Here is a 12,122-nt window from a genome sequence, read left to right on the forward strand (position 1 = left end):
GTTATTTTTGTTCAAAACAAAGTATGACTTCTTGAGTAGTAATATAACACTTCATCATCATTCTCAGTACCATACATCAATAAATAAGCCCTCCACAACCTTGATCTTGTACATCAGGATACCATTTTGTTTGTGGCCAAACGCCACGATCGATAGTTTTCTTACCTTGATCCAAATAAAAGAAGTTGGAATATTTTTGACCTGCTCATGCTCGGCCTTTAAATTGATGTGTAGAATGGGTCATCAAAGTCTCACCTCTGGCCCTGAGAGTTGAATGGTTGCCAGCATCTGGATATCTTCTTTTCAGGAAGTGTACATATTGATTTCTTCACCTATTTGTGAAGTAGCTTAGATGAATAGAGAAATCCGCATAACTTGCAGATGGGATGTGCTGCTTACCATGTATACAGACAGTAAAAAATTTACTTTTACTGAAGTTATTTATACAAGCCAGGATTGTAAACCTTGTATTAGTTTCATGCATTACGCAGTGTGTGGGACATTTGCACACAGTATTTAATATTAAAGTGTAAAGCCGGTGTGGGGAACCATTGGCCCCCGGACAGATTCCTGTTGATCACAGTGCTTGGGGTGGCAAAACACATTAATATGTGCCCCAGTCCCTCCTGTGTAATGTATATACCTCAGGGTCTCCTGTGTAATGTATTTAGTCCTATGTGATGTACATGCTCCAGCCCCAGCATTTCCTGTATAATATATATGCCACAGCGTCTCCGGTGTAATGTATAGGCTGCAGGGTCTCCTGTGTAATGTATTTAGTCCAACCCCAGCGTCTCCTATGTGATGTATATGTCCCAGCGTCTCCTGTATAATGTATATGTCCCAGTGTCTCCTGTGTACTGTATAGGCCCCAGCGTCTCCTGTGTAATTTGGTGTTGCCCCAGTGTCTACAGTAATGTTTACAGTATAGAGCAGTCTGTGTCTCCTATGCCATGTATGCAGAAGAGTTCTCACTGCTTGAGTTCTATAAATGTAATGTGAACAATGATGAATTTACCACTATGAGAAGACCTGCAGTGTAACCTACAGCTGTGTTCACCTACTGCAGCGAGTTCTTCTCAAAATTCATCGCAAAGAGTCAACTTCGCTCGATACCAACACAAACCTGGAAAAGCAGTTGAGAGTAGCAGCATAATCAATACCACCTAACATCGTACCAAAGAGAAACAGCTCCAGCCATCACATTAGGGTCGAGTTAATTAAATGTTTGACCAAATACAGCTTGATCATTTTCAAGTTGATAATTTTGTACTGCCCCTGAATGATGGTTTAAATATTCAAATGGCCCCTGGCAGAAAATAGGTTCCACACCCCTGGTGTAAAGGATTAAAAAAAAGGGTATGCTGTTTTTTGATTTTTTTTCTGAACCAGGGCCATCCTTGTGTTTTGGCTGTGTATTTAATTGCATAAGGATGCACAATACTAGACGCACCCCATGTGCAAGTTTTTTGTGGGGTGGGATTCTAATCTTATACAATTCATTTCATTAAACTTTTTACCCAATCATCGTGTTGTTAGTAATTCTCACCTGAGTTCTAAAATATACCTTAAACTTTTAGCTGCTAATTGGTATTATTATTTTCTATTATTAGTTCCTTCACCTGGTCAACTCCAACAAAGAGTCCACAGTGTGGGGAATTTCCCAGTGTCCGTGAGACCTCCTCTGAAGGCTACAGCATATGTCAGCCCAACTATACAAGGCAATGGTGGCATTCCTCAGTCAACAAGCCTGCAATCTATATCGAGTTCTGGGATCCCTATGCCCAACAAGACTGCAAGTTCATTACCTATAGCCAGAAGTGGTCTACCAAGGCCGGCTTTGTCTAGTGTCGGTGCAAGTAGTATACCGCGCAGTAAGATTGCAACTCCACCACGCAGGTAATTGGGGTTTTACTGACATTTAACTATGCTACCTGTTTTTCACTTTATATACTTTTTTCACTGAATCAGAAATGAAAAAATCATAGTTGTTGCTCTATAAGGAAACTTATAACAAGGATTTTCTAGGGTTAAGTACTGAAAAAAATCAACACATCCATGTATAGAATGTGATATTTGGTCTCTATTGTTTGCACTTTGGGCATTGGCTGTAAGACTATGTTGACCCCATATTTTTGCATCCTGTTAAAAGACAGTGGGGTTTTATATTGTAGATTCATGATTACAAAAGGATGTCACCGACAAACAAATGACTTTTGCCCTGTTAAAGAACAAGATGTAGACAAATCCAGGTATCTGCACAATGGATGTCAATGGCTGAAGAATCTCGCATCTTTGACGGTGCCTGTTTTTCTAATTTGTAGAAAAACAGTACCTTACAGCAGGAAGAAAAAAATGTGATTTGAACATAGCCTTATTGTGAATATGTCCCAAACCCTATTCAATAATTATAAAACATCTAGGTGATCGTGTGTAAAAATCTCATTGATCATCTTATTGTCCCTTAGAGGAATTCATTCTACAGAAATGAATGAGAGTAAGTTGTAGAGCACATGCTGTTCCATTGAAAGGTCTTTTAATAAGTTAATTATGAAAAGAATTGAAGTAACAACCTTTGAAATGCTTTAACATATTTTGTCATCCCACAGCCGTAGATATGTCACAAACTTTAACATGTTGTCTCTTGACTTTTACCCACATCACTGCTTGCTTCAAACTTGATTTTCCTACATAGCAGCATAATATCATTGGTATTTTTGCAATGGATGATTTAAAGTTTGGGATAAATTACAAAGATCAAACTAACTGCAGTACATTATGTAAACTATGGGAGACACCATAGGAACACCTTCTTTCTTACCTGATTTACCCTAAATATTATTAATATCCTAAGAAATAAACCTTTTGTTGATGTAATATGTTAAGGATGCTATATTGAAAGGGGTTTTTTTAGGCCAAAGACTGGAAATGTATTCAACTGAGTATGTTATTGCTGTACATCAGAATAATTAAAGGCCTGCCTGAGGGGATTGCAAACATATAATTCATGAAAGTTCATTGTTCAGCTACTTTTCTCTTGTACATTAGATTGAAATAATTTAATCTGTATTAATTTCATACTTAAATAAATAAATACTAAAAACTTTTATGGTGTCTAAACCTACACAAGATATACAGGAGAATAAAAATATATAAGCGAGTAATTTTATATATATATATATAAAATAAAAATATAAAAAATTACTCGCTTATATATCTTTATTCTCCTGTATATCTTGTGTAGGTTCAGACACTTACCAGTAGACACCATAAAAGTTTTTTAGTTCCTCCCTATTCCTCATAGCTGAGGTCCCCATATGTTATCTCTGGAGGAATCTAGCTGTATAGCTCAGAGCTGCCACCAACACTGGGAGCTTAGAAAACACTTTTTTTTTTAAAGTAGAAGTTGAACTTTTGTCTCAAGGCCTGTTCAGGTGCATTGTAATAAAACCTTTTCAAAGAGTGTAATTCAATGTAGTAGAAAATATATTGCTGCTTGTAAAACAACAAAACAAATCTTTTTATACCGGGTTTCACTTACAGAGGACCTATTGGCTCTCTTGACATCTGTTTCATTGAATATCTGTATTCCGTATAGAATAACAAATCTTGGGCATCTTTTCATAAAACTGTGCTGTGCCATTCTTCTGTTAGTCTTACAAACATTTTATGAAAAATTTGTGTGTTATAGTTAAAGGGGTATTCCCATCTCCAAGATCCTATGCCAGTAATAGGTGTAATAATAATAATATTAGCAAATATCTCCAATTAGAAATGTAGTGTAGTATAGTATTTATGATTTGCTATGTCTCTTTCCTCATGTTCAGGCATTGCAGGACCTTAGGTATCCACGGTTACGACCACTAGCAGCTAGCTAACTAACTGTCACATTATCAGTGGACATAACCATGGATACCTAAGGTCCTGCAATGCCTGCATATAAGGAAAGACATCGCAAATCAAAAATACTATACTACATTTCTAATTTGAGGTATTTGCTAATATTATTATTACACCTACAACATATTGGGATAGGATCTTGGAGATTGGAATACCCCTTTAATTTCTGACAAAATGTATAATTGGTGGAGGAAGGTTGACCTTTATGGACCTAGGTCTTTTTTTAACTTATGTAATATATTGACAACTAGACACTCGCCTTATTAAAGGAGTGTGTCTTGTACTGCCAACTCCGATTGGACAGTATCAGACTCTGTAGCGACACACCCCCTAACTTGTAAGGCCCAGTTACCAATTTATTCATACATTTCCTGGAGGAATAACATGCATAACTCTATGGAAAGATTCACCAGTATAGTTGTATTGTGGGAAATAGAAACCTTAGTAAATCGGACATGTCAGGAGTGATGATTAGTCCTCTTTAGGGTAAATTCTCTCACAGTAGATTTATTGGAAACATTTCTGCAACTGACGAATCATGTGAATGAGACTTGCAGAAAAGTATGTGCTTGCGGATGAAAAAGAATGGGTATTCAGATGTGCGGGACTGATTTTCATTAAGCTTTTAACCCTTTATTGATGAGCATCCTATATCGCTCATCGGGTGGTGAGTGTATGGAACCCGTTCAGGAGATGAGCCTTCACCTTTCCCGGCAGGTAATGGCTGTTAGTCAGCCATCATCTGCCTCTGACAGCTGTGGGTGGAGGAAAGCTCCGCCCACTACTGCAAATCTGTTAAATGCCGTTGTCAATCCTCATCAATGGCACTTCCTCTGTGCGGCCCAAAGGAGCACCATTCTAGCCCCTATTTCTTTCCGCAAAGCGATCGGCAGCTGGGGATCTGCTTAAAACAACTAGGCCTGCTGTGATTGTGCTAATTTGTGGCTGGCATTCATAGGAGACCATGATTTTTGCTATATACTGCATTACTAGATTGTTGCAGTATGCAGTATAAGTGATCAGATGATCGCAGGTTCAAGTTTGACTGACTAAAAAGAGTTTTTTAAAACATATAAAAATAAATTAGGTAACATAAAAATTTGAATCACCCCCATTTTCCCCATTGCAAAGAGATATATTAAAAAAATAAACTCATTTAGTATAAATGCATCTATAAATTGGTCTGCGCAAGTCCTGAAAAAAAATGCAATAAAAGGCAATCGAAATGGCATATCTACCTCAAAATGATATCAATAAAAACAACCTTCACTTAGCTCCATCAGCTGAAAAATGAAAACATTATGGGTCTTGGAAAATGGTGACCAAAACAAAAAATTTTTTTTATTACGAATTTAAGAATTTTTTATTCATTACTTAAAAACATTAAAGTATGCAAGCTTGGTATCTCTATAATCATTCTGACTGGGAGAATCACATATCCTCGTTATTTTTACTGCCAAATGAATGCCATAAATTCAATACCCCAAAAACAATTGCATTTCTTCTTTTCACAATCTTGGTACACTTGTAATTTTTTGTTCCCATTTTCTAGTACATCGCATGGTAAAATAAATTGTGTTGTTCAAAAATGCAAACAAGAGCAACTATGCCTATATTGACAGAAATAAAAAAAATGATGGCTCTTGGAAAAAGGGCAGTGGGGGTAAACTAAAGCACAAAAAATTCACTAGTCCTTAGAAGGAATCTGTCAGTAGCATCAACTTTCCGAAATTGTGTATGTGGGCACTTAGGTCATAGGAAGCTGAATCAAATGATAGCTTAATATCTGTGATACGATGTCCAAAGAGGTTCACATTTTTATTTAATATGTAAATGAGCTGTTAAAATCTTTGGGCCGGACACAGATCTCCCTGAGAATCTGCCTCCAGAACTTATTTTAACTGATAGTGGGTGTTACCAGTGTGAGACATGTACAGAAGGAGAGCAGACTGTCAGTCACTACATGTCTCAAACTAGTAATGCCCCCTTTCATTTGACATGAACTTTGGAGGCCGACTCTTGGGAGTATCTATGTTCTGCCCATAGATCTTAACAGCACATTTACATATTAAGAAAACCATAGATTTCTCTGGAAGAAGACATCGGATCGCTGATATCAAGATATCATTTTATTCCGCTTCCAATGACCTGCATGCCTATATTAACAGCTTAGGAGGGTTGATCCTACTGACAGATTCCCTTCAAGAGGTTGAAGGGGTTGTCCACTAGGACAACCCCTAATTGATCTAGATGTTTGGCCCCGATTTAAAATAAAAAAGTTATACTCTCCTCCCGTGCCGGCGCCATTTCAGCGGTGTTGGCTTTCGCGTTCCCTGAGCTCTCGTGCGGTGGAATGACACGTGGTGCCCGGCACCCAATCAGCGCTGGTGTCACTGTCCCCGCCTTCATATGAAAATAAACATGAAGAGGAAATCAGAGAGCGGCCGCAGCCCTGACTTTCTCTTAATGTTCAAAACGTCCGAAGGCGGAGACAGTGGCGCCGGTGCTGATTAGGCGCCTGGCACCACGTATCAGTCCACCTCACGAGCGCCCCGGGACCGTGAGTGCCGACACCGCTGGAACGGCGCTGGCACAAGAGGTGAGTATAAGCTCTTTTATTTTATTGGGGCCAAACATTTAGATCAAGAAAGGTTGTCCTCGTAGTGGACAACCCCTTTAAGGTTGGAAACAATTAGAAGTTTTGAAACCATCAATAGAAAACAACCCTGAAATATAAGAGCATGCAACACATTTCTATACACCTGGCGCCTGGTATTTTCCAGCCTTGCTGGAGTCAAATAATCAGATAATTATTCTAACTAGGAAGAATAAAAAGGTGCTAATTGTCCTTTATTTCATCTGATATTTATTTTGCTGAGGCTGCCTAAAGGAACACCCAAAACCACAAGAGCCACGGCAAGAATATTCTCTCAGCACTTGGAACCAGTCAAACATGTTCTAGAATCCTGTATCTGTTGGTATACTTGCCTCATTGATTTGAAAGCAATACCACTGGCTTACCTTGACTTTCTTGTTATAAAGGTGGTTAGCCACACGAGACTGTTGCAAAAATGAGATGACAAAGGTTATTTTATGAAATACTTAAATAATAATATTTAAATAATATGCTGCGTGAGAATTTAAAGGGAATCTGGATTGGCAAGTGCACACTTCTTTTTCAGGCAGATCACTCCTTAATCCACCAGAAAAAGCGCTAAAGAAACATTAAAAATAATGAACATACGCACTGCAATGTACAAACGTTTAACCGCTTCAGGATTCCAATGGTGCAAAGCAGTTAAAAAAAGTGACCTGATCATTGTTCAGGCAGCTCCTGCTTGGAAGCCCCTCACCAATTTATTTAATACCGGTTTAAAATAAAAGCCGGCGGCCAAAGACGTTACAAAAAATACCGAAACTATGCTAGAAAAGACATTTCAGGACAAGAGAAGCCAGCATGTCCTGAAGCGTCTTCCTCCTGAAAAACCCGCCGGGTTCGCACATGTCTCAAAGACGTCGTATGCACATACCCTTGGGCCTCCTGTCATATCTGATTTAGTAATACAGAGATGTCAATTTATTCAAACACTTGCAGGAGGATAACAGAAGAACTGAACCAGCAAGTATTTACAAAAATAGACATATTATGAGTTGAGAGGACCTCTTCAAGCGGAATGTGCCAGTAAAATCAATTCTCCCCAAAACTGTATGTATGGTCATCCAAGTCTCTGAAGTATAAACCCATTGACACCTTTATATCTCCTATCTGTTGCTGTATTTCTGAGATACTAGTGTTTCCATGCATATGCAAATGAGTTGTTAAATGCTCTGGGTGTGACAGAGCTCTTAAAGTGAACCTGTCAGCTGATTCATGCTGTTCAATCTATGGGCAACATGTATCAGGCCCTGGCTATATTATCGCAGTCTGGTATGTTTGGCTCTGAAACACTGCAGCGTTTCAGAGAAAAACATACTTTAAAAGCATCCAAGCTTCTCCCCATCTGCTGCGCCAATTTTTATTTTTTAGGATTATTTCCTCCCCTTCTTCCAAGAGTTCTAATTTTTTAATTTTTCTTCTGATGTAGCCGCTTGTGTATAGTTTTGTGCTGGAAAACGAGAAAAAAATCCTAGTTAAAATGGGAGAAAAAACAATCAACGTAATTCTGCTGTTTTTTTGGGTTATGTTTTTATGCTGTTCATTGTTTGGTAAAAATGAGTTGCCAATATGATTTTTTATGTTTCAGAACAGTACAAATATGGCAAAACCCAACTATTTTTGACAATTTTTAGTTTAATGGTTAGAGCTGTAAGAAGAAATTTGGAAAAAGAAAGAAATGGTTTGTGTGCGCCTGTAACTTTTAGGCAATGTGCACACGTTGAGTATTTGAGTTTTTTATCTCAGTATTTGTAAGCCAAAACCAGGAGTGGGTGAAAAATACAGAAACCTGGGCTCCACTTCTATTGTACTTTTTCTTCTGATTGTACAACTCCTGGTTTTTGCTTGCAAATACTGAGGTATAAAACTCCCCTAATACTCAATGTTTGCACGTGGCCTTATATTTTTTACTTTGATGGAGGTGTATGAGGTCTTGTTTTTCACAAACTGAGCTGACATTTTTATTGTTACCATTTTGGTGTGCATATGACGATCTAATAACCTTTTATTGTATAATTTTAGGCATGTGTGTCAACCAAAAAATTTCATTTTTTTCATTGATGTTTTTTTCTATTCATAGCATTTACCATATAAGTTTTATATTTATATGTTTGTTCTTATTTTTTTATTTATTTCTAAACTTTTTAATTCAAATTCTTTTATATATATTTTTTTTTTACTTGATGTTTTTGTCTCTTTAGGGAACATGAGTCTGATCCTTTGCTTGATTTGTATGTTTCAATACCATAGTGTTGCATTATTTAGTGAAAAATCATGTTCCCCTATGAAGCCCAGCCATACTCTGGGCTCCATAGGAGAACCAAGATGGCTGACACAGGGGCCTTCAGCAGGCCTCCGGGTGCCATGGAAACCTATCGACACCTCGCAATCACACTGGGCAGGAGAAATATGAGAATAGGCCCACTGGTTACTATTTCATTTAAATGCCTTTGTCAGTTTGATAGTGGCATTTACATGGTTAAATAGCAGCGATTGGAACTTGCTCCGATCACTACTGTTACAGGAAGATGTCAGCTGTATAACGCTGCTGGCATCCTTTGAATATGGTGCCTGCTCCCTACAACTAAACTGGACATAGGTCGTACTTTTATGTCCTTATTTGTGAAGTGGTTAATGATAGACATCAGAGTTAGAATAATATGAGTAATTGCATGTGTTTAGTGATTGCCTGAATGTAACCATTTTCTTCCATTTCTCTTTCACCCTCCTTTTTTTTTTCTCCAGCTTTATTCAACCTCCGAAGACCCTTTCATCACTGAGCACTCTACGTGATGGAAACTGGAGGGATGGATGCTACTGATCAGTTATGAATAATGATTTTATGAGTAATGTATATCCCAGCTGGCTGGGAATCAGACATGTACTACAACAATGTTCTTGAAATTTTAATATTTGTAATATATGTGTTTTGTGGGCGTGCTAAAAAAAGACAACGTAGCTCCTTAATGTTTGCTGTGGACTCATATATACTTTTCACTATGATAACTGTATTGTTTAACAAAATGTATAATGTATGAAATGTATGCAAACTGCATCAGCAAATAATGATTCACATCGAGGTTTTTTTAATTACTTTTTTTTTGTATTTTTTAACTTACCAATGCACTTAACCTGTTTTTTGTACACCGAAGTAAGCACTGCAATACTGGTTACTACATACTTTGGGGATTTTGTGTATTTAATGCAAAATGATCTAACACATTGAATGATTACACACGTCTCAAGACGCTGCTTCACTTTTGTGCCATAAAATATTGTTAAATACATTGCTTTTTACCACATTGTATAGTATGGTTGGGATCTATTTATTAACATCCATAACACATTTTTGTTGCTAAGCACAAAGGCCACAAAGAAGAGTCACTGTAATGTTCTACAAATCACCATAACTGTCTCGTTGCTTTTTTTTCATGTTTTATGTTAATTTATTATTATTTAATGATTTCGATTAATATTGTAATTACTCTGCAGCTCACGCTGCAATGGGGAGTGGGCTTTTCTTATGTACACAATGGATTTACTTACGGTCAAAATACCGAAAAATCAAAGGTCTCAATGAACATAAAACTTTTTGATAGGAGTTTTACAAAATTAAATTGCACTAATGCTTTAATAAGACAGTATATGATTTCATAATGATGACTTCTGTATACTGCAGTTTTGGAATGTTTCAGTAATAAAGAATATTTTTCAGCATTTATGGGTTGTTTTATGTTCGTTTCTTAACACCTTCGTTCCAACATCCTTCCATAAATGTATACAGACACCATGGCACAGAGTCCAAATCCAGCTGCAATGGCTGGGATTGGAACTAGCTCTAATCACAGCAGTTTAACATCTTAGATGCTGCAGTCAAAATGATGACCAAGAGCACTCCTCTTCTATCAGGCCTTCAGCATCCCTTCTACACATTTGCGATATGTAGATGGTTTGCGATGGCAACCTATAAATCTCAATAATGACCTCTAGGTCTACCAGGTATTGAAGCTCTTAGGCCCAATAATACACTGTACAACATGGTAGGACAGACATCTTATTACATAGGTAGGAGGTCAGAAACTTGCGTCACTCCAACTGTTGTGAAACACTGGCTGTAATGGCATATTGGGTGGGAGTTGTATTTTTCAAAGCAGGTGAAGTAATACAGGTTGCTGACACCTCCTGTTTAAGTTCAGCTTCTGAAACCATCCTCATTTTTTCTTCAGTATTTATTGAAGGGTAAATATTATGCTTTGTTATGGGGAAAAGAAAAAAATAAGCTAAAAAAATAGGTAAAAAATATACAGTAAACTCATTTGCTAATTTTGTTCATCCCCGCCATCTAAAAACATGATATAAAAAGGTAAATGTACTCCAAAAGGGTACAAATGAAAACTAAAGATCTTTCCTCAATAAACAAGCCCTCACGCAGCTCTGTCTTTGGAAATATGGTTTTGGGGTTCTGTCAATTTTATTGCATCTCATAGCAAGAATAGAGCAGCATGCAGAGCTACAGGTGCATCTCACTAAATTAGAATATCATCAAAAAGTTAATTTATTTCAGTTCTTCAATACAAAAAGTGAAACTCATATAGAATCATTATAAACAGTGATCTATTTCGAGTTTCACTTTTTTATTGAAGAACTGAAATAAATTAACTTTTTGATGATCTTCTAATTTACTGCGCTGCACCTGTATTTTGTCAGCAAAAAGATGAGAACCACAATTGACCTTAGTAGGCATGGTTCAGATCAGTTGTACAATGTGCTCTGCACATCTCTGTTATGAACGTATGTAAAAAGAGCCTCAATTTGGAGCATTGTGCAGCATGAAGATTCATTTTAGGTTGAGAAGTTCAATGGAGCACTTTAGACAAAAATCTATACACAGTATTATGTCTAGTACCAAGTCTGCAAGGAAAGTGTAAGTACGGTGTTACTCGCCTGTTCCGGTACTGAGATCTGTTTTCTTTCCATTATGGCTGGCTTCTTCTGTGCTAGTTAATGCCAAACTTGTTTGGGTAATCCAGCATGCACCTTTGATGTCATCATTCAAGACATTTTAAGTCTGGCTCAGTCAGCTACATACCGTCTGAGTATCCAGGTGGTAGTGCACACTATCGTGTTTTTTCCAGGAGTAAACCAACACTTCCCACTTTTCTCTGCTCTAGCCAAGTGTCTGGTTATTTGCTCTGAGTGCAATCTTGTATCTAGCTCTTATTAACAACTCTGCCTTGACATTCCTCTGCAGAATCAATGTACCTGCCAATCTCTTCTAATATTCCTGGTATTGTTCAACCACTACTATTCATACCCTCAACTCTGCCTCATCAAGGTACCCCTCAACCTATTTATCTGTTATAAATGTATGTTATATGTACTAATGTAACAAAGTGTCTCATTCCCTACATAAAGGGAGTCTGTCAGCACAGAATAATTGTTCAAACCAAGTACACCGCGTTCTAAATTATGTAAATGCTATTTTTCTCTGATTTTCCTAAATGCTCAATGCAAATGAGTCAGTACAATGTTCAAATCATCAACCATTATAGTATAAATCAAATTT

The 12,122-nt window shown here is 37.4% G+C and overlaps 1 protein-coding gene across 3 annotated transcripts in view; it reads left to right on the forward strand.

The window, feature by feature from the left end:
* SLAIN1 (SLAIN motif family member 1) overlaps positions 1–10,225 on the forward strand; it is a 56,463-nt gene extending 46,238 nt beyond the window's left edge. The window contains exons 6-7 of one of the 3 annotated variants that reach the window (XM_073664084.1): positions 1,614–1,899; positions 9,302–10,225. In XM_073664084.1, the coding sequence (XP_073520185.1) occupies positions 1,614–1,899; positions 9,302–9,377 (362 nt within the window). In that variant the 3' untranslated portion in view covers positions 9,378–10,225. Of the gene's footprint in view, positions 1–1,613; positions 1,900–7,495; positions 7,615–9,301 lie in introns of those variants that run through there. The other 2 variants (XM_073664082.1, XM_073664083.1) reach the window with 2 other exon arrangements.
* The last annotated feature ends 1,897 nt before the right edge of the window (positions 10,226–12,122 follow it).

Source organism: Phyllobates terribilis, unplaced genomic scaffold (genome assembly GCF_046119375.1).
Source record: "Phyllobates terribilis strain yellow unplaced genomic scaffold, ASM4611937v1 Scaffold_2__4_contigs__length_985480577, whole genome shotgun sequence".
Lineage (NCBI taxonomy): Eukaryota > Metazoa > Chordata > Amphibia > Anura > Dendrobatidae > Phyllobates > Phyllobates terribilis.